General features: G+C 50.2%; 2 protein-coding genes across 11 annotated transcripts in view; one reads left to right on the top strand and one right to left on the bottom strand.

The window, feature by feature from the left end:
• The window catches only part of Ctnnb1 (catenin beta 1), a 28,162-nt gene extending 4,655 nt beyond the window's left edge, over positions 1-23,507 (top strand). For 2 of the 6 annotated variants that reach the window (XM_087210649.1, XM_087210648.1), the window contains exons 2-16: positions 12,640-12,699; positions 13,112-13,339; positions 13,494-13,747; positions 13,864-14,102; positions 14,193-14,394; positions 15,000-15,144; positions 17,552-17,655; positions 17,728-18,066; positions 18,255-18,413; positions 19,778-19,897; positions 20,208-20,358; positions 20,453-20,574; positions 21,387-21,447; positions 22,218-22,436; positions 22,887-23,507. In XM_087210649.1, coding sequence (XP_087066775.1) covers positions 12,687-12,699; positions 13,112-13,339; positions 13,494-13,747; positions 13,864-14,102; positions 14,193-14,394; positions 15,000-15,144; positions 17,552-17,655; positions 17,728-18,066; positions 18,255-18,413; positions 19,778-19,897; positions 20,208-20,358; positions 20,453-20,574; positions 21,387-21,447; positions 22,218-22,426 — 2,346 coding nt within the window. In that variant the 5' untranslated portion in view covers positions 12,640-12,686 and the 3' untranslated portion in view covers positions 22,427-22,436; positions 22,887-23,507. 6 annotated transcript variants of the gene reach the window in all.
• Positions 23,059-26,953, bottom strand: part of Ulk4 (unc-51 like kinase 4) — a 379,759-nt gene continuing 375,864 nt past the window's right edge. For all 5 annotated transcript variants that reach the window (XM_004835115.3, XM_087210692.1, XM_087210691.1 and 2 more), the window contains 2 exons: positions 25,331-25,416; positions 23,059-24,324 (listed from right to left, as the gene is read on the bottom strand). In XM_004835115.3, the coding sequence (XP_004835172.1) occupies positions 24,246-24,324; positions 25,331-25,416 (165 nt within the window). In that variant the 3' untranslated portion in view covers positions 23,059-24,245. The remainder of the gene's footprint in view (positions 24,325-25,330; positions 25,417-26,953) is intronic.

Raw genomic sequence — 26,953 nt, 5'->3', positions numbered from 1 at the left:
TTTTGAAAGTTTATTTTTTATTAATTAAAATTAATCATGGCAGTTTGAGGAGTTTGAACAGCTGGATGATGGTTGGGATGAAGCTGCCTTGTGGTGCTTCTGTTTATTTCCATTTTAGAATTGTTTCAGTAACATTCCCACAATTTGTGATATAGTACACATGTTGCTGCATTACTTTTTAATTGATTGGTGACAGATATGTTAAACAATTTAAAAATGTGTCATCCTACTTTTGAGTTCTTTCAAGTTCACCAGTCTTGTCATGTAAACCTTTTTTTCCGTGATTAATAAATTATGTTTTAAATGTTGGTAGTTGATCTGAGTTGGAAGTAAAAGATGTACAAAAGCTGGAGAATTAGGGTTTAATGAGTTTTTAAACAGGGTTTAATGGCAGCTGCAACCATGGTGATGCCTATGTAACACTGTGGAATGTTAGCATATAAAAGTGTGAAAAGTCAGCCGGGCGTGGTGCTGCATACCTGTGATCCCAGCACTCTAGGAGGCTGAGACAGGAGGGTCGCATATTTGAGCCTAGCCTGGGCAACTTAGCAAAACCCTGTCTCAAAAAAAAGGGGCTGAGGAGGTAGCTTAGTGAAAAGGCCCTAGATTCAGTTCTCCAGTACCAAAACAATAAGTACCGAAACATTTCTTGAGAGTGTAGTTTAAAATAAACCTAAGTGGTTTTGGGGTAAGGATGTAGAGAATGAGTATGCAGCTGTTCGTGAACTGTGCTGAGGTGATGAATGCCCGTGTGGAGAGGGGGAACGTGGGGTCGTGGGCTCTTTGGGAAGCTTTTTCGGTCCAGTGAGTTGGAGGCTCCAGGGAGAGTTCAGCAGACCCCTGTGCAGGAAAGCACTCAGGGTGGCGGTGTCAACCAAGGTGTATTAACTCACGCCGCACAGTTCGTTTAGATCCAGAAATTGGGACTAAATGTTATTTGGGAAACATCCTGGCATAGCTTCCATAAATTCAGACATTTTCATACATCAATTTCTTGGCATTTTGCTTAACATAATTCTCATTTGAGTTTTAGTCCAAGTCTTCCTGGCCAGTCAGTCCTAGTCTGTGCCTTCTCTGGGACTTTATTTTTGCTGTTCTTTCCTCTCCTTCATTATTGTTTCTTTTCCCCCAACACTAATCCTGTCGCTTGTTTTGATTTGGGGGCTTCATCTCCCTCTCTGTCATCTCTGGAAATCCCTGCACTGTGACTTCTGGAGTCCGTCAGCATTTCTCACCTTCGTATGTTGTAAACTCTCCCTTTTCTCTTGCTCCGACCGTAACCAAGCCTCTGCCTTGGTACGGCTGCCCCCTCGCAGCTCTCTGGGTGCTGCTTTTCCTTCTTGCCTGCCTCTTAGCACTGGACGGAGGTGGACTGCATGTCTTTGTTCTTTTCCACCCAGTCACACTGCCTACCACTACCTGTGATTCCAGCATCTTCCTGGGTCTACCCTCCTTCCTGGAACACTATTAGCTCCTGGCTCCTCGTCACTCTCCTCTGTTTCCGTCCTAATTTTCGGTGATCTCAGTAACGGTGTGCAGTAGTGCTACCTCAGTGTGTGGTCTGGTCTGTGAACTGTTTGTTACCAGTGTGAGCTTCGTTAAGTTTATGTCAGGATGTGCTTTACCTGCGTCACTGAGTTCACTGTTTAGATCAGCCCCTGCCCCAGACTTTGGGTGAGTAAAGCACTATTTTGACTTACTGTCTGGTACCACCTCCTTACGGCGTCCTGTTCTGACACTGAGTAACACTGATGGAGAGGATGTGTCCAGTATCCTGACCTCATTTCTTCTCCTCGAATGACCTTGTTTCCACCCTAATCCATCCACACATTCTGACTGTTGCACCCTAAGATTCTGTTACCAGTACCTTTGCGCTGCCCCCATCTCACTTCCCGCACCTTTCTCCCGCACTTGTCCAGTAAATGCTGCATTTCAATAGCCTTTTGGTCCCCTGGAGCCTATGGTCGGTTCAGGCCTTTCCTGTCCCTCACTCTGACTTGTAGCCAGCTGCAACTCCACCTTGAATCATAGTCACTGTCCCGTGTGCATACCCAGCAGCCTGTCCCTCTGGCCTCGTGCCTGGAGCCCCTGGTCTGTCAGTTCACTCTTCTGCACTCCTCTCTCTTCTCACCCTAACCCTCTCTCTAACCCAGTATCCTCCCTAGCTTTTTCGCTGAGCACTGAATGACTGGACATCCCACCTTCTGGTCTCTGTAGATGAGCTGCAGTGCAGGTTGCAGGATAGGCCGGTCAGCTGGTTGCAGTTGCATGCTCTGCTACATCCCTTCTGGCTCCAAGAGGCAGGCTCTGGCCTTCTCCCTTCCTGGCACCCTTGGTGTTTCCTTCTCTCCTGGCTCTTCCTCTAGCACACCGACTTCCAGTTGACCTCGTTTAATACTGTGCAGTCTCACACCCGCTCCCTCTGCTTTTCCGGTGGAATCTGACCTCACTGGGAGTGGCTGAGCTGAACTGAAGAAGTCCTTGAGCTTTCTTCATTGTCCATATTGGAAGTCCAAATCTAAATATTTGCATGTGTTTGTTAATGACTTCTGAATTTATGTCCTTAGCCTGAGTTTACTTTTGGACCGTAGATTCTCATATTCTAAGCGTTAAACATTGTGGAAGTCTAAGGAGCATCTCTGAATCTTAAGACTGGCCCCCCTTTTTACCCCAAGCTGTTCTTCTTTAGTCTTTCCTGAACGTAAAAATGAAAACCTTGCAGCTCTTTGCCATCTTTCCCTCGCACCCAATCTAAATCCTCTCTGCCAGTCTGTCTGCTTTCCTTTCGAAATATCTTCACAGTCTCCCCAGAGCCATTCCAGCCTAATCTGCCTGGATTACTATCAAGGGCCCAAACCGGTCTCCCTTCTGATAGCTCCGTTCCCTGCAGTAAAGCGTAGGTCACAGAGTCACTTCTCTGCAGGTCGGGATGGATCTGGAGGCCCCAGCCTTGTTTCTCCCTCAGACTGAGGGAGGGCTCAGGCACTGCTGGGGTGCTGTCACCGCGGGAGCCCCATTGAGCTCCTTCCTCCCTGCTCTCCGTGCGGTCAGTCCGCTGTACCACGCACCCTGTGGCAGTCAGGCACACGAAGTGACATCTTTCCCCCCTCCAGGGTCCTCCTGTGTTTGTGTCCCTGGTACTCAGTGGTGATTGGGTGAATACGTCCCAGAATCGTCCAGCCTTTCTCTCCTTCCCTCTGCTGTCCTGCTTATTTTTCCACTCCCTTTCCTATGGTACCTGACTTACATGGTCTCCTCTTTGGGGCCCCTTCCAGCTGTGTCTCTGCATTAATCCAGTGAGCGTGCTCTTGCTTGCTCCTAATGCTGGACCTCCATGCTGACCATCCAGCATGTGGTCTCTAGCGTTAGTCTTGCTGAGTCACTCAGTGTGCAGTGCCAGAGAAAGTTGGGCATGAGCCACTTGCTGCACTTGTGGAGTAGCAGTGTTCTGAGGCCCTCCGGTAGGGGGAGCCTCCAGCTGCATGTGGCTGGTGAGCACTTGAGATGTGACTGTGTGACTGAAGTCAGTTTTGATAGCGCATTTAAATGTGAATAGCCACGTATGCCCAGTGGCTGTTGTAGCAGACAGTGCCCTTTAGGAATCACTAATAAATACTCGACCTAATTGCCCAAGCCACACACCCAGGAGTCCTCTTTAATTCCTCTTACATTTCTCTCGTCGGCTGTATGTAGTTTACCAAAGGAGCCAGTTGTTCCCAAACGCCTCTGACCCATCGCCCTGGTCTAGCTACTTGTGTCCCTGGTGCTCCTACCCTGGCCTAGGCCACTGCCATCTGTCACTTGAATGGTTGCTGTATGGTGTCCTTCCTTCTTTCCTTACAAGTTTTGAATTAAAACTAGAAGCAGCTTTCAGAAACTCTAAGGAGATCTTGCTATTCAGCTGGTAATAATCTTTTCTAACTTCACCTAGAGTAGAAAACTGCTCCTCACCAGAGGCTGGAGAGCCTTGCCCAGCCTGGCTGTGTGACCTCCTCCCGTGGCATGTGCCTCTCCCGTGTAGTCAGCCCGCCTCTGCTTCAGTAAAGGTGCTCAGGCACCCCTGTTTCTCTGGGCCTGTGCCCTTGCCATGTCCACCCCTGGGCCGCTGCTGCTCCTGCCCCGCTCCCTTGTGCTAGGTCTCTGGATCCTCTCTCTGGTCTCAGCTGGAGGCAACCCTTGAAGTTGTGCACGGGACCCCCCTGGCACCGTCTTCCTGTCCCACTCACGCCTGTTACTTGTTACACACTTGTCATGCTCTGTAATTGTTTATTCAGTTGTCTGTCCCTCTCAAGAGTGTGACGACCATGACCATATCTGTTAATCCCTACTGTAACTGATACATAAATATTTGTTGAGGAAATGAATGAAATCTATCCATAGCATTTATGCTGTTAGCATTGCTATATCCTGAAACTATTGAATAAATAAATCATAGGAAAGCTTTCTTTGGAACAATAACAACAAAAAAATCCCTGTCACTTAATGTCACACTTTGGCGTATTGAGGCAAAAAAAAGTACACCTGATGGGGTATTCCTGCATAGCTCCAGGTTAGGACTCATTTATTGTTGTATTTCAGGACTCACAACAGGACAAAGATTAGGGGTTATTCCTTGAAATTCTTTGTATTGAAATAACAAAGAGGCAGTCACAGTTTGAACATAAAAACTTCCTAGTTTACCACACTTTTCTGTAATATTCTTCCTAAATATTAGAGAACATTAATTACAAGACTCATATCAAAGGCAGCAATGGCAGAATAAAGTTACATGCCTGTCAGGGAACAGAAGTTTGCTCAAGATGCGGTGAAAATCTGTTGTCTGTTAACAGATTATTAACGAGCTGATGCCGGAGTCATGCTTCCAGGTCAGGATTTCAGGGTTTGGTTTTGTGAGACAGCATCTCACTATATAGTTCAGGCTGGCCTTGAACTCACTGTGTAGCACAGGCTGCCCTCAAACTCGAGGTGATCCTCCTGCCTCAGCTTCCCAAGGGCTAGGATTACTGGCATGTGCCACCACCCCCGGTGCAGGAGTTTTTAAACTTGGATTGCCTTGTATGTTACTCAGAATTTAGATGTATGATGGTTTCTCTACCGCTGTAACCTTTAGCCGAGGATGGCAGCATCAACAGCTTGTGTCACTTACAAAATACTGTACAGGGGCTGGGGATTTAGCGCAGTGGTTCTGCCGCCTGCCTCACAAGCACAAGGTCCCAAGTTTGATCCCCAGTACCAAAAAAGAAAATACTGCATAATACCAAGACCCCACACCAGCCCCGGTGGTAGAGAATAGCCTAGTCATCTGTCACATGTTCTGGATTAATCTGACTGAGACCGTTGGTAAACAGCCACAGGAGGGGAGCTTGTAGGGCTTCGGGGTAAAGTCGTGCGTATGTGGGAGCTGAATCCTGGTCATCACGTCCCAGTCACAGTGACGGGGCTTTCTCAGGAGTTGTCTCAGCACAGTTATGCGTACGTCATTTGTTCCAGTTTCATGTTTTCCACGTAGCCTGCTTTTGAAGATACTCGGGGAAAACTTTGAGCTGTCTTAGTAATGTATTAACCTGCTTACAATCCCTTCTGCTCAGGTCTTCACATTTAGGAACCAGGTGCTTAATGAAAGTATAAATGCAAGTGCCTTTGTTCTCAGTGAATGTGTGTGACAGGGTGAGAGGCGGCACACTGCTGCCTGCCTCCTGTCTTTGTATGGTCTATGAACTAACAGTGGTTTTTGCGCTTTTAAATGGCTGAAAACAAATGGTGTAATATCTCATGGCACGTGGCAGGTATTTGAATTTTAATTTGTTCCCTGAGTGAAGTTCTGCTGGAATGTAGCCACCCTGAGTAGTGTGTTGTCTGTATCTGCAGTCATACAGTGGCAGAGTTCTGTAGCTGTGACAGAGTTTATGGCCCACAAAACCTGAAATGTTTACCGTCTTGGCACTTTACAGAAAAAGTTTGCTGACCCCTGTTCTAGATAACAACATGAAGTATGATTGAAAAAGTGAATATTTAAAAATTTTAAATTTAAAAAAATATAGTGAAGGACACATTTCCATTCATCACCCTCAGAGTATTCATTCCCCTTGCATTGAACATACCCCATTGTTCTTGTCACTTTTCTGAAGCAACTCTGGACATCCTCTTTCCTGAGTGTCTAGTTGCACTGTTGTGGCTGTCTGGATGTCCTGAATTGATTCAGAGCGTTCCATGGTGGCTCTTGGGAAAGAGCCAGAAGTCACACTGTGCCAGATCTGGTGGATGAGGTAGATGAGGACACAGCGTACAGTGTCATGTTTTTATGCACCTTTTCCGTTGGGTGGTGCTTGGCATTCACCTCATAAAGATAAGAAAGAAGACTTCAGAGCTGCTGCAGAAAGTGGCAAAGACAATGGGCTAAGAGTGCTCAGGGGTGGATCTTTAGAGGGATTAATGCAGTGTATCTTTTACTCTAATACAGTTTTAAAAATTTAAACATTCACTGTATATTTTGATCATACCTCATACATTCTTCATAAATGAATCCTTTATGGTTCTGAAGACATTTAAAAGAAACCTCTTAGGTTATATACAATTACTATTGCTATTTTAAGCTTCTACATGATGATTTATGTATGCTACTTTCTGAGAATTTTGCTTTTTTATTGGCACATTTAGTCCATCAACTATTTAAGAGCTTAATGTATGCCAAGCACTTTGGAAACAGAGGAACTAATGGTAGAGGCTTAGCCCCACGGAGTTCGTTCATTAATTTTTTTTAAGGTTCAGTGTGCTGGTTTCACAGGGAGGGGAAACTCATGACAAGTACAGAGGGTATGAGCAGGACTAAATCACGAGAGGCCACCGAGTCCCTCCATTCATTCTCCATGCAGAAGAGATGAATATCTGGAAGCATTTGTGAGATAAAGTCTTCCATTTCTGTGGCATCTCTAGTGCTATATAGGTGGGCACATAGAGGATAGAGTAATGATTCACATCTTGGAAATACTAGTTTGTTTGTTTTTTTGGCATGGTCACTGTTGTAGGAATGTATAGGATGCCTTTATGTAAAATTATTAACCCTCACATTTATCTGTAGCATTGGCTTAGCAGTTATCTTTAAGGTAGAGGTAAGAAACATGATTAGATTGAAAGGGCGCATGACAAAGCTACAAACAACCCTGGATTTGAATTTTAACTGAGTAGTTTATTAACTGTATGCTCATCAGTGTCCTCAAGTGATGGTTTTGGGAGAGATGCCTACTTCATGACGTTGGCAGAAAGATTCAGTGAGATAAGCATTTTAGGCTTGGAGCTGAAGTTCCTAGAAATTTGAGTTACCTTGTTAGTATAAAATTGGGGGTTTAGCTGATAGCACAAGTCAGTACCCTAAGGTTACACTGTAAAAGATATTTAAGACACTGTAAGTGCCCTAGTCAGAAATCTGGCATACTTTAGTACAAATATATTTAATTGTTAGACTGCTACCACTTTAATAGAACAAGAGCTAGGAATGAATGTTTATTAAATTGCTTAACACAAAATATGATATAATAAAATGACATTTGCCTAAATATAAAAATTTTGCAGTTTTTTTCCTTGTTTTAGAAAAGACATTTTTCCAAAGAATATATCTTTTTACATTAGCAATTTTTTTACTTTGGAGGGAAGATGGTTGGCTGAGTAGTTTCCATCTTTTGCCCAGAGCCTGTTTCATAGGGTGCTTAGCCTTTTTGCTTAGAGAACATTTCCTTAATGGCGTATTTCAGTATTTGGCTAATATGTAATAGGACTAAGTGATATAAGCTAACTTCTTGGACAGATAGTATTCTCAGTAATATTATTTGGCTCTGCAAATGTATGCAAAGCCTATGTGTTTGCATGCTTTGATATGTGTTGAACATTTTTCCTGCATAGATCTTTTTCATTCTTTTAGTGGCAGCACACGCATACCACTGAGTTTACCCCGCCCTTCAGTGCAGTGGCCTCTGCGAGTTGCTTCAGAGGCTTCCCAGGGTACTTTGGGTTTTACCGTACATCTTAGAGATCCGGTCCCTGCCTTTTCTTGTCCATGGTTCCCTGCCTTCTAGTTACACTGGTGGCCTTCACTAAGCCGAGGCCTTCCTCTGCACTCATCCCCCTGGAGAGACACGCTCAGGCCCCCGGCCACCACTCCTAGCTGAAGCAGCAGTGTACCACTCCTCTGCCCCATGTTCTCTTTAAATAGAGCAGCTCCCATTACCTCAAGTTGTCTTGTTTTCACTGCTCAGTCCCCTAACATTATAATAAAAGCTTTACCTTGTGCTACTGCAAAGCCAGTAGCAAAATGTGCTAATACAAAATGTATTCTATTAAATAATTTATTTATTCAGCCCTTTGTCGATGGGCACTTGGGTAGTTTCCACGTTTTTCTCTACAAAACCCTCACTGTACAGACCATCTAGTGCTAAGTCTGTGAGTATTCCCACAGAATACATTTCTGTTAACAGAAAAGGACTCAGCACCCTACAAGGTGTTTATCTCACACGTAGTGACCTACTGGCTTGCCCTCCAGAGAGTTTCTGCCGGGCGATAGCGTCCTCCTCAGCTGCGGGTATCCCACTTTTCACTCATTGCCACTCTGAGAAGCAAAAGATAAATGGGTTTAAATTTCTTCCTGATTATTACTGCTTACTTTGTTTTTTGTTTGAAATGCTATTTCTTGACCTTTCTCTACAATAGTTTAAATGTATTTGTCTCATCCTTGATCTGTCTTTTGGTTACTCTATATTCTTATCTGTCACTCTCCTAAAAGTACAGTACTTTAATGGCTGCGGCAGTTAATTTATGTTACTTAGTATCAGGTTAGAACTAGTCCTTTCTCACAGATATTTCAGAATTTATTTATTTATTATCCTCACCCTTCCCTTCCAAAAGAATTTGAGAATAATGTTCAGACCTAAAAAAAATTGACTGGGGTTTTGTCAGGAGTGTGTTAAATTTATAAAACTGTTAGAGAACATTGACATCTCCATACGGTACAAAGTATTTCTGGTCAGAAACCAGACCTCTTTCAATTCATTCCTGCGTGTATCTTGTTTTGTTGGTGTAAGTATAACCACTTTTTTTTTTTTTGGTACTGGGGATCGAACTCAGGACCTTGTCCTTACAAGGCAGGCGCAGTGCCACTGAGCTAAATCCCTGCCCCACACTGTAAGTGTAATCTTTCTGTGACTATATATTTTTCTAACTGTTCTATTTGTGTATAGACAAGTTTTTTTATACCATTGCAGTGGCTCCTTTCATTAAAAATTTAAACTGAGTTATTTTCTATTCAGCCTTATTAGACTGTAGAACCCACTTAAAATAGAAAAGTGTCTCCATAATGTTGACTGGTGTCCCAAAGTTTAAAACCATTTTGTGGACTTGAGCACCAGAATTTTCAGTTCCAAGATACAACAGAAACAGATTTTCCCCCACAGCTGCAAACTTGAGCCTTCTAAAATAGACTTGTAACCAGCTTAGTTGTGGGACTGCTGCTCTCTCAAGGGTAGGGGAGTAGTTTATCTTAGCGCTTGAGACTTGAGTTAGTACAGTTCAGCTGAGTCACCAAAAATGCATGTAAAATACTATTGCTTCTTTTTGATAATGCCATTTTGCTTTAAAAGATTAAAATACAGAGGCTTTTATCTTAAAATCTTGTTTGAACTTTATCTGAAATAGTAATCATAGCTATTTTCTTGCTTTCATTGTTATTTTTGCTAAACAAAATATATAGAGAATAATAATTTTTAAAAAGCACCCACAGACTCATTGCCAAGTTTAACATTTTGCAGTTAAGGCAGTTTTGTCATATTTGTTTATTATTTTTTATTTTTTAAGCCAAAACCAAACCAAACCAAACCACTGAGAGGTTGGAGTTGTGCTTGTTGCCTTTCCCTTGCTACCCCAGGCAGCATCACTGTGGCAGCTGGTTACGTGGTTTCTGCAGCCTTGCATTGCACAAACCAAAGAAAACATCATTTTACCTGGTATAAATGACATCTTAGTAATCATGAAAATGTGTGTGCAGATGAAGCCTGTTCCTGTTCAGCACATGCCGAGATCGCTTTGTGCTAAGTGTCCCGTCCTTTTGGTTGTGTGTAGTAGTAAGCAGCTGCATCCTGGAGGGTAAGTGTCTGCTTTTTGTAATAATGGAGATGAGGTGAAAGACTGTTTTAAACCCCCCTAAGACTAGTGCTATTTTAGGATGGTGTCATTGTCCAAAGATTGTGTGAGTTCCATGTTGGTGAGGCTACCAAAAAACCTAGTAAGTGCAAAGCTATCGCCATAATTAATTATTTTAAATAGTAAATTTATTCCAAAATGTCCAGTTGGCCTACTGTGCCAATTGAATGGACTTCTCGTATGCTGTGTATACATGTACACCATAAAAATCATAAAAGGCTACATCTGAAATCTCTCAAACTAACCAGCTATATACGGCTAAAAAAGGAAAAAAGTTGAAGCATTCAGACTGCCCAGAAGTTGTATTTTGTGTCTTTGTCTTTCCCCTTTGTATTCTAAGGGTGTTATCTTAACTTGGTTACTATTGAACTTATTTTTCTTCTCTCTAATCCTGATGGTGATACTCACTTCTTTCTCTCCCTACTCTATTCCTGTTTTTAACATCTTGTCTGCTGCGTTTCCCAAGTGTTTCTCCTTTTGTGTGGGAGGTTTCCTAGTGAGTCTGTGAGACCTGGCCTTGGGCCCTGAGTGACTGGTAGGAGATGGGGAAAGTGTTCTCTGGGCTTCGGGCACCCCTCGTTCTCTCTGGACAGTCTTCACTGCCTTCGGCGGCACCGTTCCGATTGCACGTATGTGTATTTGGATCTGTCTGTGGGACAGTGCAGGGTGAGTCTCCTCTTGCCTGTGTGGATGCCTGGTCTTCACTGCTCTTACCACGATCAGCTCAGGATTGCACGGACAAATTTGAAGTGTTGTGAAGTCTCCAGCATACAAATGGATATTGTAAATTTGAAGCATAAACTAACTTTATTCTATAAAGTCATTATAAAATATGTTCATTTTATCAGGTCAGCCCGCAGATTTTACCCAGCACCATGGCTAAAATATTTCGGCTTTGCATCAACAAGGAGATAGTACCATGCTTTTTCTTTGAAACCAGATGTGATACGACCCATAGCCATGGCTGCTCCTTGGTGTCTGCCTGTGGCACTGCCCAAGGAGGAGCTCGGTGTAGAGCACTCTTCCGTCCCCTTTCCCCAGGATACACGGGGAGCTGGAGTGGTGAGCCACTGGGCAGCGGTTAGGACAGTGGTTAAACAGCCCAGCACAGGGCTGGGCGCAAGGTCTGCAGCCAAGAGCAGCATCTGCGGAGATGAGAGGGTGGTGCCGTCAGCAGGCACTGCCTAGTGTGTGTGCACTCTGCACAAGCGTTGCTGAGCCCACGCAGGTCCTGCTGAGTGAGGACGCGGCACACATCATCCTACAAGTTATCCTACAAGATAAGTCACCTTTACAGCAGGTCCTGTCATGCAGACTTCCTTACACGTGAACTGCGTTGTTTCTGCTGTGGACCTTGAAACAGTGATGCTCAGTTCAGTCAGCTTTGAAGTAGGGTGATCTTTGTGATTCCAAAGCCAGTGGAAGAGCGATTTCAGGAACAATCAGCGTGCTCCCTTTACATGGAGAAAACAGGACATGAGCTGTAGTTTCCAACGTCATTAAACATTTAAACCTTTGTGTGTTAATAGAAAACTCAGCTCACACTTAACCCTACTGCGAGTCTTCCCACCGTTTTCATTGCAGATAGTTCCTGTGAGATTTACTCTTTCACGAATACTGCATAATGAAGCCAAAACAGACATAATTTGCATGATAACATTTTTTTAATAGATGAGTAAGTTTTTTATAGTGATCATAGCATCTCAGTTGGTGATGCTTATATATTATCTATATTGCTATAGGCATAACTTAGAAAAGTTTTTATTAATAGAAGTATTTTGATCTGTGTTCCAAACTTTCATTTGAAAAGTAACTTTAGTTCTCAGTAAAAACTCTTAAAAATCACTCTTTTGGACCAGGGATGTAACTCAGTGGTGCCAGCACCTGCCTGGCAAGCATAAGGTCCTGCGTTCGATCACTGGTGCCCGGGGGTGGGGGGCTTGCTCTTCTGATCCAGTCACCAAATCTGTTTTATGAAAGTATTTTGGATGGCACTGCATTATATCTGAAAAGAAAGCAGTAGGCTGGCTTAGTGACAGTGTGTTTTTCAAATCCCATTGGACTTCTACTGTCCAAAAGGAATTGATGAATTTTTCAGTAAGAGATTTGAAAGAAGAGGCCTTTAGAATTCACAGAGCAGTTGATTTTCTCATAATTTTTCTCCTCCTTGGCTTTCATTATTAGAGCTTTTGTGCTTTCTCATAACACTCTTTGAGTATCTGTAGTTCATCTCTTCCTACTGAGAAGCGGTAGCTGCTGAGAAAGAGCCCTCGAAGCTCAGCAGTGTGGAGCTGAGGGTGGGGCCTCTGGAGACTGGTAGGGTCTGTCTCACTGTGTCGCGTGAGACGGGCTCCTTTGTGAGTGCAGCCCAGAACGGTTAGTGGGCACCCTGGTGACTTAGGGCTCTGTCAGATAAAGCTGAAATCCCACTGACTTTCAATTGACCTCTTCCAGGGTATCTGACGTACAGTGCTCGGCTGCTTTGAAAGCCCTCGTGGACAATGGCCACTCAAGGTTCGTGTCCTCCAGCTTCAGTTATGATGGGGCTCTGCTTCGTGGCCATTACCCTGTCTGGCTCAGACCCCCTGCTTTCCTCTCTCCCTGCTTACTTGTCAGGCTGCCCTTTGCTCCATTTTCCGCTCACTTCTCCTCATGGCTTGGTGAAATAGCAAACAAGCCACCGGCAGGAGTCTAGTGTGGATGACTGCCTGGAGCCCGGCCGCATGCCCCCCTCCGTGCTGAGTGAGTAACGCTCGGAGCCCCAGAGCAGGGCCATCACTGAGCGGCCTCCTGTCACTCTGCTTTTCCTGGCTGCCTTTTGTATTTGACTTTCTAAAAATATTCATTGGGTCAGAGCACTGATTTTATTTTTTCAATTAAGGTAGCACTTTCAGTGTCCTAATAGGAACACGGTTTTGTTCTGCAGCTGACCTGATGGAGCTGGACATGGCCATGGAGCCAGACAGGAAGGCAGCTGTCAGTCACTGGCAGCAGCAGTCGTACCTGGATTCTGGAATCCACTCCGGGGCCACCACCACAGCACCTTCTCTGAGCGGCAAAGGCAACCCCGAGGAGGAGGACGTGGACACCTCCCAGGTCCTGTACGAGTGGGAGCAGGGCTTCTCGCAGTCCTTCACTCAGGAGCAAGTAGCCGGTAAAGTGCCCGTGCCCCGGGACAGGGTGTGTGGCGGCTTAGGCACGAGGCTTCGAGGCTGGGGGAGGAGGGCTTAGCGCGGAGCCAGCGCTGCGGGGTAGGGTCTCGGGCGGTGCCAGACCTGCAGGCGGTGAGTGCTCACTGGGCTTCCCAGACATCGACGGGCAGTACGCGATGACGCGTGCTCAGCGGGTGCGGGCTGCCATGTTCCCGGAGACGCTGGATGAGGGCATGCAGATCCCGTCCACACAGTTCGACGCCGCCCACCCCACCAATGTCCAGCGTTTGGCCGAACCGTCCCAGATGCTGAAACACGCGGTTGTGAACCTGATCAACTACCAGGATGACGCGGAGCTCGCCACACGTGCCATCCCCGAACTCACAAAACTGCTCAATGACGAGGACCAGGTAAGCCATGGCATGGCTAGCTTTTCCGTCCGCACTGACGGACACCTGAAGGGGCGAGTGCCAGCGCCCAGCTAGACTGTCGCGGAGACGGCTGACGTCTGCTTCCCGTGTCACAGGTGGTGGTCAACAAGGCTGCGGTGATGGTCCATCAGCTCTCCAAAAAGGAGGCCTCCAGGCACGCCATCATGCGCTCTCCCCAGATGGTGTCCGCCATCGTGCGCACCATGCAGAACACCAGCGACGTGGAGACCGCGCGCTGCACCGCAGGGACCTTGCACAACCTCTCCCACCACCGCGAGGGCCTGCTGGCCATCTTCAAGTCCGGTGGCATCCCTGCGCTGGTGAAAATGCTGGGGTAAGGCCCCGGGCAGTGCGGGCAGCTGGAGGCTGGAGGCTAGCGCCAGGCACAGCCTGCTGACGGTGACGAGGCTTTTCTCTCCCTCAGTTCGCCAGTGGACTCGGTGTTATTTTACGCCATCACAACTCTTCACAACCTTCTGTTACATCAAGAAGGGGCTAAAATGGCAGTGCGTTTAGCTGGCGGCCTGCAGAAAATGGTTGCACTGCTCAATAAAACAAATGTTAAATTCTTGGCTATTACAACAGACTGCCTTCAGATTTTAGCTTATGGCAATCAGGAAAGCAAGGTAAGAGTTGTTCTTCGTGTGGTTTTCATGGTGTCCTGTCAAAACCTGGACTCTGGCTGATCCGGGGTGCCTCTCCCTGTGTGTGGTCCCTGGAGCGGAGGCACGGCGTCCGTGCTTCAGGCGTGTGTGTGGGTGGAAGCACGGGCCGAGCACTAGAGTGGCAGCAGGTGGGCCTGAGCGGTGGGGAGGAGAGAGTGGGGGCCACCGCAAGCTGTTGGAGGAGGGACGCTTGCCGCAGGCGCGGCTGTGGAGATGGGTGCCCCCCCCGCCCCTGCCCCCGCCTCGGTGGGCCCATTCCCGTGGGGGCGAGGCCAGGGGAGGAAGGCACGAGGCCCTGCTGCGTCTTGTTAGGGTAGCTGTGGTCGAGAGCATCGGTCAAGTCGGAACTTTGGGTTGAACTTTCAGGGACTCAGTTGTACAACTTTTCCCCCTTCTTTTGCTATGGTCAGTGTGGGGAGAAGGAAGCTGGGCCAGAGTTGCTGTCTTGGGTGGCACTGCCCAGTGGTCACCCGGCCAGGTTCTCCTGTGATAGAAAAGCAGTGATTCAGCTTTCTCCGGGCCTTGGCTCCAGACCCGTGACTAACAGTGCCTGCCCCTCTCTCCAGCTGATCATCCTGGCCAGTGGTGGGCCCCAGGCTTTAGTGAACATAATGAGGACCTACACCTACGAGAAACTGCTGTGGACCACGAGCAGGGTGCTGAAGGTGCTGTCTGTCTGCTCCAGTAACAAGCCGGCCATCGTGGAGGCTGGTGAGTGGCGGGCCCCTCCCGCACGCCGCTGGAGGAGGAGGTGATGCTTCTCTAGCCTGTCCAGTCACAGCCGGGGCACATCCCGAGGGTCGGCCTCTTACTCCTGGAGGGTGCTATCGAGGGATAATTTAGGCAGCTTTTATCCTTCAGAGGTAATAAATACCAAGGTTAATTTGCTTTTTGCCGACAAACTTGGGAATATACAGGGCAGGTTATGACAGATTTTTAGTAAGGTACAGTTTGTGTGGTAAAGTGGTTTTCTTATTTGTGAGACAGTTGTGAGGATTGTCTGGTGTCAGGGTTTTGATTCTCAGTGAGTAGATGGTCTCATGTGGAAAATAGTTTTTCCTGTTTCCTCTGAGTTGCTTTTCCCATAAGTAATTTCAGTGAGGCAGCTTGCACGTGGTAGTCGATGTTGTGTGCGTGTTGACACCAAGCAAGGCCTCCTGCCACCTGGTATCCTTTCTCCTGCAGTAACCCACCCGGTAGCATCTCCCTAGATGCTGAGGGAGGGAGGTGTGCGGCCACTCGGTAGAAGAGGGCGCTGGAGCAGAGTTGATGATACCCCTCTCCTCCCATCTGGGAGTCATTTTATTTGAGAATTGATGGGATGATGAGGATAGGATTGCCCAAAGTAGCTGCTGACAGTGAGACCATCAGCTTGGGGTAGTCTGCAGCTGGCTTTATGCAGAGCAAGAGGATGTCAATTTGGGCAGCCATTCCAGAAATATCTGTAGTGCTTGTTTAAAAGTACAGATAGCTTGTGCAGTCAGAATCTCCAGTGTTTGTTTGTTTGTGTTATGAAGATAAACTTTGAAACAACAAGGTCTGTAGATAGCTGGAAAGGTATGAGATTGGAAGCCTAGGAATCTTGATTTTAAGATGTCCCCAGGTTAATTTGATGTTGGTTTGTTTATTCTGAAAATACTTCCAGTTTGGGACCCAGAGGTGCGGGAGAGGGAGGCTCCTCACAGCTGCGCTGGAGAATTCGGTGAGGGCCCGGCCGGCGTGGGGCAGTGGCACACTTGGCATGTTAGGGCGGAGCCGCTGGAGGGACCGGGCTTGAGAGATGTTCCAGCTTCAAGGGGTGAAAGCTTGGTTTTAGGAATAGATTGTCTCTGCGAGAATCCCAGGACACAGTAATGCAGGGGCAGGAGGGAGCAGCCAGAGAGAGTGTGTGGTGGGGAGAGAGGAAGGCCGGTGCTGAGGCGGCACACGGAGCTGTCAACACGATCTGGGGCGTGGGCATGGTGAGCGAGCCTCGGCCAGCAGACTGCTGGGAGGGGTGCGGGTGCTAAGGCGGTGTGGCCAGCCCGAGACCAGGGTCTCCCTCCGTTCATGGAGGTACAGGGAGGGCGTGTGCAGGGCCACAGTCCTCTCTGCCCGAGCAGTGGTCACAGCCATTGTCTCAGAGAAGACAGCTTCGTGGGCGGGTGGCGAGGGGAGCTGGGGAGGAGCACGTGATGTGCGGCACACGGAGCCACGCAGAGGCTCTGGAGCTGTGGCCAGGAAGGGTCCGGGGAGGGAGGCAGGCAGCCCGGGTGCCGTAGGAGGAAGTACAGGGTGTGGCAGGAGAGGCCCGGACAGATGGACATGAGAGAGGAAGCCAGGCCCGAGGGACAAGCAGGCAGTGAGCAGGCCAGGCAGTGCTAGCTGGGGGAGAGGAGTAAAGTTGACTGCAGGGTTTCCTTTCCAGTTTTATTCCTTTGCCAGAGATGGAAAGTGCAATCCTTGGGGCTGTTTGAGACTCAGTGACTTTTCTTCTTGCTTTGAGACTGGGTCTCACCTCGAACCCCTGAGATCAGCAGTCCATCCTGCTTCAGCGTGCGCCACTGCCCCGCTTGTCCGCCGCCTCGCAGGGGCCTGGCAGTGAGTGTTCAGTGCCGCCTGGCAGGGTGTTCTTCCTGGCAGTTTATCCAGTCAGTTGCTCCGGGACTGCTCCACTGTCAGCCTCCACAGTGCGCTGGTCCTGTTGCCCTGCTTGAGATGGAAGCCTCGCGGCCGTCTTGCTTTATTTTTCTCTGTACACTTGAAACCATCTAGCATATTGTGTGGTTTGAATTTACTAATTTCACGTCCGTTTAGCATCTGGCTCTTCTCACATCCCGAACCTCCAGCTCAGAACAACAGGGTGTAGTCCTGAATAAATACTTCTGAAACGATCAAGTGGATGAGAAGAAACCAGTAATAGAAATTACCACCTGCAGGGGGAGGGGGAATAAGGAAGAGAGAAGGAGGAGGAGGAGGAGCTGTTAGGAGTGGTCACTCGTGAGCTGAGCTGGGATGAACTCAGTATCACCTAGAAGGCAGGGGCAGCAAGGACTGGAAGGGAGAGCAGGTGGCCTTGGAGGAGGAGGAGCTCGGGGTTCGCTCCTGGCCTTTGCTTCATGTAGGCCTTGTTGTGTAGGTGGGATGCAGGCCTTAGGACTGCACCTGACAGACCCAAGCCAGCGCCTCGTCCAGAACTGTCTCTGGACGCTGAGGAACCTCTCAGACGCCGCGACTAAGCAGGTAAGAGTCAGGGGAGACAGGGCCTGGCCACAGGCCTGGATGAGTTCGTGCTAGTGCCTGCCCTCTCCGCAGGAAGGGATGGAGGGCCTCCTGGGGACGCTTGTGCAGCTGCTGGGCTCTGATGACATCAATGTGGTCACCTGTGCCGCTGGGATCCTCTCCAACCTCACTTGCAATAACTACAAGAACAAGATGATGGTGTGCCAGGTGGGCGGGATTGAGGCTCTGGTACGCACTGTCCTGCGTGCCGGGGACAGGGAGGACATCACCGAGCCGGCCATCTGTGCTCTGCGTCACCTAACCAGCCGACACCAGGAGGCGGAGATGGCCCAGAATGCTGTTCGCCTGCACTATGGCCTCCCAGTCGTGGTTAAGCTCCTGCACCCGCCGTCCCATTGGCCGCTGATCAAGGTGAGCTGTGGGGGCTGTGGTGTGGGCTGCTGGACAGGGATTGCACTCCGCAGGGGTGTGCCTGGGGGCGGGACCCGAAATACCGTGCATCTGCGCGCCTCTGACGCCCGCAGATGCAGTGGGGACGCGGGGGCAGCTGAGCTGCTGGCTGTGTTGAGCTTGTGCCAATCCTCCCCTCCTGTCTTCAGGCTACTGTCGGATTGATTCGCAATCTTGCACTCTGTCCAGCAAATCACGCGCCCTTGCGAGAGCAGGGTGCTATCCCACGCCTGGTCCAGCTGCTTGTGCGCGCGCACCAGGACACCCAGCGCCGCACGTCCATGGGTGGGACGCAGCAGCAGTTCGTGGTAGGTAGACCTGTCCTGCAGCGACACCAGCGATCCTAGAGGAAGGCAGGAATCAGGGTGCTGACCCCTCCCCTCAGCACTGGGGCCGAGAGCAGGGAGCAGAGGAGGAAGAGTGGGCCAGGGCAATGCTCATGTCCGCCTTACACAGCGAGGCAGGGGCTGTGCGCCGCCCTGGGGCAGGCTCCCCTCAGGGTCTGGCAGGGCCAGAGTGGGAGTCCAGGGCTGCCTGGTTTCAGAGCTGCTTATCCCGCTGCGAGCTGAGTACTGCCTGCAAAGCATTTGCCTTTTAACTTCTCTTCCCTGGGAAGTCTAAACAGTTTCAGGGACTAAGAACCCAATACTGACCGATTTCAAGACCAAGTAGTGGCATATCTGGAATCTTCAGCTATAACATTCTTGGCTTAGCGTTTGATGTCAAGTCTCCAGCTTAAACCTGTCACTATTTAAGATTCACAAAGTTTTATTTAGTGAGGTTACTTTAGAAAGCAGATGAACCCTCCTGTGACGGACTCTGGAATCCCATATTGCTAGTCGTCCCGTGCTGGGGCTTTGCGTCCTTCTGCACTCAGCTCGTGCTGTATTCTAGCGCATGTCAGGAGCAAGGCTTCATAAAATTTAGGCGGTCCCCTTTTTTTCAGAAGAAAGGAGTTGTTCTCATGAAAAGTAAGCTGTTTATAAAAGCCATTAAAAGCAGTAGGATTATAACTTTTTAAACTCAAATCCAAAACCAGAAGCAAACAGTACTTAATGTTTTGCAAAAGCTGACTCCCTGTCCTGCATGGCCTCAGCACAGTTGCCCTGCCTCCCTGTGGTGAGCGGGGCTTCAGTAGAATTTCAGCAGCCGGTAACCAAGTGAAGCAGAGGGTCCGGATCACATGGAGATGCGTGTGCCAAGATGGAGGGCTCCTGAAGCAAACAGGAGGCACTGACCTGGTGCCGCCACTGCTGGCCCGTTGTGCATCTTCCTTTTCGCTTACCCACCCCTGACGCAGCATGGCCAGGCCCTGGTCAGAAGCAGTCCGTTTTGGGAGCGAGGTGTATGAAAGCTGTAATTGTTTCCAGGTGTCTAGGGGGCTAGTTCTGGGACCCCCTCAGGCACCAAAGCCTTAGATAAGTGGCCCAGTGTCTCTTGTGGCCTCTCCATGTCCTCTGCATACTTTGGATCGTCTCTGAATGATGTGGTGTGCCTGTGCTCAATCCACACCGGGTTCTGTCAGAATTCCCGATCCAGGCACCGTCGGGCCTGTAGCTCTGGGGGCCGGCCCTGGGTGCCCTTCGTGCAGCCAGTGCGGACAGCTGTAGGAACAGCTGCACAGTGTGCGCGTGGGAGGGCAGTGCCGGCTCCGACCGCGTTTCTCCTGCAGGAGGGCGTCCGCATGGAAGAAATAGTTGAAGGTTGTACCGGAGCCCTGCACATCCTCGCTCGGGATGTTCACAACCGCATCGTCATCCGAGGACTCAATACCATTCCACTGTTCGTGCAGGTGTGTTGGGTCTGAGTGGGTCTTCCGGACTTGACATGTCTGAAATTTCCAGAAATTCAAAACTAAATGAGGCAGTCACGATTTCTTTCACACAAGTGTCCTTCGTTTTTCTTGGTCAGGAGAATCGCTGGGCCTTGGAGCCCCAGGTAGAGTGGGGAGAGCACAGGCCCAAGCCAGCTCTTGAGTTTCTAAGTCTGATTAAAAACTTGGCCTCTGAGCAGAGCGCTCCTGGCTGCGTGTGCTGTGGAGGGCCGCACCGGGAGGACGGGGTGGACGGGGCGCTAATGCGCTGTGTGTGGTTTCTCCCCAGCTGCTCTATTCTCCCATCGAAAACATCCAGAGAGTCGCCGCAGGGGTCCTCTGTGAGCTGGCTCAGGACAAGGAGGCTGCGGAGGCCATTGAGGCGGAGGGGGCCACGGCGCCCCTGACAGAGCTGCTGCACTCGAGGAACGAGGGCGTGGGTGAGTGAGGAATGTGGGCGCAGGCGCGTGGGGGCGCGGCCAGCCCTGCCGTCGGGTCTGCGTCTGCCCTGCTCACGCCTGCCTCCCTGCCCAGCCACGTACGCGGCCGCCGTGCTGTTCCGGATGTCTGAGGACAAGCCGCAGGACTACAAGAAGCGGCTTTCCGTGGAGCTGACCAGCTCCCTCTTCAGGACAGAGCCCATGGCTTGGAATGAGGTAGGTGGCGGAGAGCCCTGGCCCGACGCTGTGGAGATGAACTTGGAGCCTTTATTAAAGCCCTGTCGGGATCGGGCCCTGGGGGTGGCAAGGAAGCTGAGGTGGAGGAGGCTCTGGTTAGTCGGGCATCAGCTTGTTGCTTTGTTTTAACAACACATCCAGGGAGGGGCTGGGGTTGTAGCTCAGGGCACCGTGCCTGCCTGGCAAGTGCAGGGACCGGAGTCCCCATACCAGGAAACAAATTTTTCTACTTGAATTTCTGTTACGAATTCGTTTGGGGATTTTTGTCCTCAGTATAAGTATTTGGTGAACCATTGCTTCCAGCAACTAGAATTAAAAGCACCTCGGAGTTTCTGTTACCTGATGGCTCAGTCACCCGGTAGGTTGTATCTGTTGACTGAATAGAGAGGGCGCCTGCAGAGCTCAGCTAGCCTGGCCGTGAGGAATTTGGACGGCATCTGAGGAACGTCCTGACCTGCACTCCTGCCCGCCACTCAGGCTGCAGATCCACTTCCCACACAGCCTGTCTCAGTCCTGGTGCTGCCGGGTTTATTCCTCTGTCCTTAGTGTCTCCAGAGTGCTCAGCACGGAGGTCCTTAGCCTGTCTGTTGTTGAAAGGGTAAATTAGTAACTATTTGTTAGTACTTTGTGCAAAGAAAACATTTATCATCTTCAAAGGCTAAAGTTTGGAAGGACTGGCACTTTCTGAGTATCTCTGTGATGTTCGAGTTCTCAGTCCCTTTTGCATCCTCCTTCAATTGAGAAGCCTCATTGTGCCTTGTGTTCTTCCTGCCTTGCACCCATCTCTCCAGACCGCTGATCTCGGACTTGATATTGGTGCCCAGGGAGAACCCCTTGGATATCGGCAGGATGGTATGTTCTCCTGTTTCCCAGCTAATTCCAGGGGAGGCGCAGCTTCCAAAGCCCTGTCAGCCGAGCTGTTGCCCATCTGGGGAAGCAGTGTTGGCAGGGAAGCAGGCTCCAGTCCTGAAATCCGAGTCGGCAGCAGTGTCCGTAGCATAGGGAGTGCCGAGCGCCCCGCGTCCCCCACTGCACACATGTTCCTGTGGGCCTGGCTTCCGCCTCCCTCTGCTCAGAGCCTGTGCGCCTGTCTGCAGCCTGCCACAGGCACGGGCGCAAGGATTTTCTGACTGCTTGGCACAGGCTGGTCCTCACAGGGCTGTGCCACCAGGGTTTTCAGAGCCAGATCTGGGGAACAAAGGTGAAGGCCTGGGATCACTGCCAAGGCACACAGGCTGCTTAGGTGGCAGCCAGGGTCCACCCTGAGAGGACGCACGGCAAGGTCTCTTAGAGACGCTGTTCTGGCTTCCTAGCAAGCAGATCCCAGCTGCCAGACCTCCTCGGTCCCGTCTGCATCCCCTGTGCCCTGAGTTCGGAGCCTGGAGTCAGCTGCAGAGCTGCTGCTTGTGTCCCTGCTGGTGCCCCAGTGTGTGCGGGCAGACAGCCGGCAGGCCTGAGGCCACCGGGGCTGGCACTGTCTGCAGTCTCTGGGTGGCCTCACCTGCACCACTGCTTGGCTGAGGCAGGCTGGAAGTGGAAGGAGCTGGAGATAGCCCCGGCCTCTGTGCTGACCTGGTTGTCTGTCTCTCCCTGCCTGTCCCATCCGCCCTCCACCTTCCCAGACCCCAGCTACCGCTCCTTCCACTCTGGTGGCTACGGCCAGGACGCCTTGGGCATGGACCCCATGATGGAGCACGAGATGGGCGGCCACCACCCTGGTGCCGACTACCCGGTGGATGGGCTGCCGGACCTGGGGCACGCCCAGGACCTCATGGACGGGCTGCCGCCAGGTGACAGCAACCAGCTGGCCTGGTTTGATACTGACCTGTAACCTCCTTTAGGTAAGAAGCTTAAAAAGCCAGTTGGGTAAAAAGTTTTACTCTGCCTACAGCACTTGAGCTTGACTTGGTTGTAGGGTGGGAGTGGCTTGGGCCTATCTGTAAATCTGCCACAAAAACAGATCTAGACTTGGAAAGGAGATGTCTCGGGACATGTGAATGTTCTTGGATTTCTGGTTGTTCTGTGATCACATGTTTGGAAGTTATTAACTTTAATGTTTTTTTGCCACAGCTTTTGCAACTTAATACTCCCATGAGTACCATGTGCTGTTGAATATCAATAGCAGCCTCTCTGTACAGCTGTGTTGTCTGAACTTGGTTGTGATTGGCCTGTAGAGTTGCAGAGGGCTCGAGGGTGGGCTGGTATCTCAGAAAGTGCCTGACACACTAACCACGCGAGTTTCCTGTGGGACACTTGAAGTAAACTGTTTGTTCTGGTCCTTTTCGGTCGAGGAGTAACAATACATATGGATTTGGGGAGTGACTCGAGAAGTGAAGAATGCACAAGAATGGATCACAAGATGGAATTGATCAAGCCCTAGCCTTGCTTGTTAAAAAAGTTTTGTTTTTTTTTTAAATAATCTGTAATGGTACTGACTTTGCTTGCTTTGAAGTAGCTCTTTAATTTCTTTTTCTTTCTTTTTTTTTTTTGCAGTAACTGTTAGTTTTAAGTCTCTCGTAGTGTTATGTTATAGTGAATACTGCCGCAGCGATTTCTAATTTTTAAGAATTGAGTAATGGTGTAGAACACTAATTCATAATCACTAATTGTAATCTGAAGAAAGTGTAACATTGTGTAGCCTTTTTGTATAAAATAGACAAATAGAAATGGTCCAATTAGTTTCCTTTTTAATATGCTGAAAATAAGCAGGAAGATCTATTTCATGTTTTTGATCAGAAACTTTATTTGGGATATGTGTGGGTAGGGTACTCAGTGAGGCGTTACTTGGAACCTTGTTTTGGACAGTTTACCAGTTGCCTTTTATCCCAAAGTCGTTGTAACCTGCTGTGATACGATGCTTAAGAGAAAATACAGTTATAAAAATGGTTCAGAATTAAACTTTTAATTCATTAGATCGTGTCGCCTTTTCTTCTTTGGCCCGTGTGTGAGGAGGGCCTGGGTTCACCTGCGCTCGAGTGCGGGGCCAGGCCGGAGCCCTGAGCACCCCGGGCTCCACAGGCAAGCGGGCGGCTCTGACCCTGCCAAGGGCTAGGTCGGGCCTGCGAGGGCAGAAACGCGCACTCGGAAAGCCGAGGCTGCACGGGCAGGGGACAGAGGGGCTCCCCAGCCCGGGCTGGAGCAGAACGAGCAGAGCTGTGGGCCGCCCCACGCCCCAGAAGGCCTTCGTGCTGGTCACGCTCGCTCTGCGCCTCCCTCTGAAGCCCCCAGGGCCGGGGGCACGGGGTCCCGTGTGGGACTGGGCTCGTGTCGGGCTGAGGGGCGGTGGCGACCGTCAGTGCTATCCACCCTGCCGGGCAGACCTCCTGGGGCCGGGTCCTGTGCCATCGGGGTGGGCAGCAGGCCTGGCCCATTTCCTGGGACTGAAAACGGCCATGAAGGTGGAGGCAGCGGCACATGCGAGGCTTCCCGAGGGCAGGAGCCCCACGGGTCCCACGTCCCGCTCCACAGGGCCCGGCCACAGAGGGGAGCACTGGGCGAGGGCGACCAGCACACCTGGCCTTCCCGGAGCCCGTTCCCCAGGCGCGGAGTCAGGCAGAGCCCCCGAGCGAGCCGTGCTGGGTCCCCCGACTTTCTTGGGTCCAGACAGGCTGCAGGTGGCACTGAGGCCCAGGAGACGTCGCGTGAGCTGGCTAGGGGCCTCCCTCCGGGGAGCCCAGGCTGCGGAGGATGTCCAGGGCCAGGGACGCCACCACGCGGTCGTCGGGTGAGCTGCGGAGACACAGGTGGAGGAGGGGCGCTGAGGGAGCAAGGGAGCGGGGCGGAGCTGCTCCCTGAGCTCTGTCTCCAGGCCGCCAGCCCGGAGCGTGGGTCGGCTCCACAAGCTCTCTACAGTGAGCCACGCCCACCCCGTGCCTGCTGTGCACACAGGCCCCGGCCCCACTCTGCATCCTAGGCCCACTGGGCACCGAGCAGGCGAGGAGGCGAGGAGCTCTATCGCTCCGGGGTGGCGCAGGAGCCCTGACGCTGGGGCCCCCGCCCGGGAGGCGAGCACAGCCATGCGGGGTGCAGGAGCCGCGGCAGCCTCCCGGGGTCGGGTCAGGTCGCGTCGGGTCGGGTGGAGCCCGGGACGCCCAGCAAGGGAACCCTGAGGCCCACGCGGCCTCTGCCCACTGCCCGGTGGTCTGGGCCTGGCTCTGGACACCGACCCGAACACCAGGAGTGACACTGCAGCCTCAGCTGCAGCTCCTGCTGTGAGGCCGGGTGGCCTGGAAGGAGGGGCCCTCGAAGGAGGAGCAGCCGAGCCTCCCACTGCCCCGGGACGCCCGGTCTAGGATGCCCTGGCCCCCCGGTGCTTGGCCCTCACTGGCATCACCCGCCTTGTCCTGGGAGTTGCGGGCGAGTCCTGCCTCAGCCTGGTGGGCGCCTGGGCACTGCCTCTGTGTCCCCAGCGGGTCATCGACCTCCAGGGTGCCCTGAGGTGGCAGAGGAGCCCTGGCACCCACTGTGGGGCCCCTCCCTCACGGGGTTCTCAGGGCAGGGATGGCGGGAGGTCCTGACCTCGGGGAGGAAGTGGGGCAGGGGAAGGGGTGGTGAGTGTTGCACCCACAGCCCACACCTCACATAGACCCCCCCATCCTGTGCATCCTCTGAACCCCATGTGTACCCCCCGGCCTGGGCCTCATGTAGCCGCTCCACTCAGGCCCCCACGTATCCCACAGCCTGGGCCCTACAGACCCCGAGCCCCACGGACTCCCCCAGCCTGGGCCCCACATACCCCTCAGCCCGGGCCAGCCGCTCCAGCACCCACTGAAGGTTGCCTGCTTGCTCGAGGCGCAGCCGGTGCTGCTCACTGGAGGTGACCTGTGAGGGACGGGAGGAAGAAGCAGTGGTCACGGTCCACCCGCCACCCCCACCACACAGGAAGCCAACATGTGCAACTGAAGGAAAAAGGCAAAGCCACAAATGTGGCCGGGGACTTCACTCCTCTGACAGTGACAAACAGGGCAAATAAAAAATAAATGAAACCTAGTGGAGGAGTGAAGAGCACCATAAACCAGCGGGTTCACGTCCCACCAACCCACGGGCATTCGCCAGTGTTCACAGTGCTCTGTCGCAAAGCAAGCCTCAAGAAACATCAAGTAACTGGAACTGCACAAAGTACATTCTCCACTCATGAGAGAATTAACTGGTAATTAACAAGATAACAGGGTAGGGCTGGGGATTTAGCTCAGTGGTTTCACCGCCTGCTGCACAAGCGCAAGGACCTGAGTTCGATTCCCGGTACCAAAAAAAGATAACAGGGTAGTTCCTGTCCCTTGGAAATTAATTAACATACTTTTAATAATCCAAGATGACATCCCAAGAAAGATTCAGAAAATATTCATAGCTGAAAGTGACTGTAGAACACAACAAAACCCAGGGGCTGCAGCCAAAGCTGTTTTTAGAAGGAAATATGTACTACTCAATATTTGCAGTAAGAAGGAAGAAATGTCCCAGATCAATGAACCAAGCTCCACTCCAAGAAACCAAAAGAGCAGAACACACTCAAACCCAAACCAAGAGGAAAGAGAATAAATACCCAAAAGCAGGAATCAAGAGTAATGTGGTACACATAAGCCCAAACACATCAATACTACATTACATGTAAATTAACCAAATATCCACATAAAAGATCAAGGTTTTCAAACTAGATACAAAATACAAAACAAATATATATATTTGTATATATCCATGTACAAATTATATACATATACACACACATATTACATAAATGTACTAATTTATAAGAAACACTAAATATAAGGATACAGAAGAGGTAAGCTACAGGCTAAAGAATGAAAAAATATGCTATGTAAACTAAAGAAAGCTGGGGTGCTTAATACCAGAAAAATTGGACTAAGGAAATAGTCATAGTTAGACACTTCATATTTTTAAGAAGATCAAGTAGGAACATAGAGCAATGTATGTATACCCTGGTCACAGCCTCAAAAAACCTCAAACAAAATAACCGACTCAGTGTGAGAACTAGACAAAGCTGTAGCCATCATGGGACACCATTCTGTCTCTCAGTGATGTGCCTACAGCAATCAAAAGGAGGCAGGTGTGGAGAGACATCTGTAATCCCAGCACTCCGGGAGGCTGAGGCAGGAGGATCGCAAATTTGAGCCCTGCACGGGCAACGTAGTGAGATCCTATCTCAAAAACTCTAAAAAGCAATGGAAATGTAGCTCAGTGTGAAGGCCCTGGGTGTAGTCACTCATACTGTGAGGGTAAAAATCCACCTAAGGACTGAAGAATGAAAATATATATATATATATATTTTTTTTTTTTTTTTTTTCTTTACAGGGGCATATGGAAAATTTCTAAAATACACCGTATGTGGATCTTAAAGCAAGTT

This window comes from Heterocephalus glaber, unplaced genomic scaffold, assembly GCF_053883595.1.
Source record: "Heterocephalus glaber isolate CG9 unplaced genomic scaffold, H.glaber_assembly_v1.0 deba00001175, whole genome shotgun sequence".
Lineage (NCBI taxonomy): Eukaryota > Metazoa > Chordata > Mammalia > Rodentia > Bathyergidae > Heterocephalus > Heterocephalus glaber.
The sequence above is the reverse complement of the archived record's forward strand: the minus strand, read 5'-3'. Positions and strand labels throughout refer to the sequence as shown.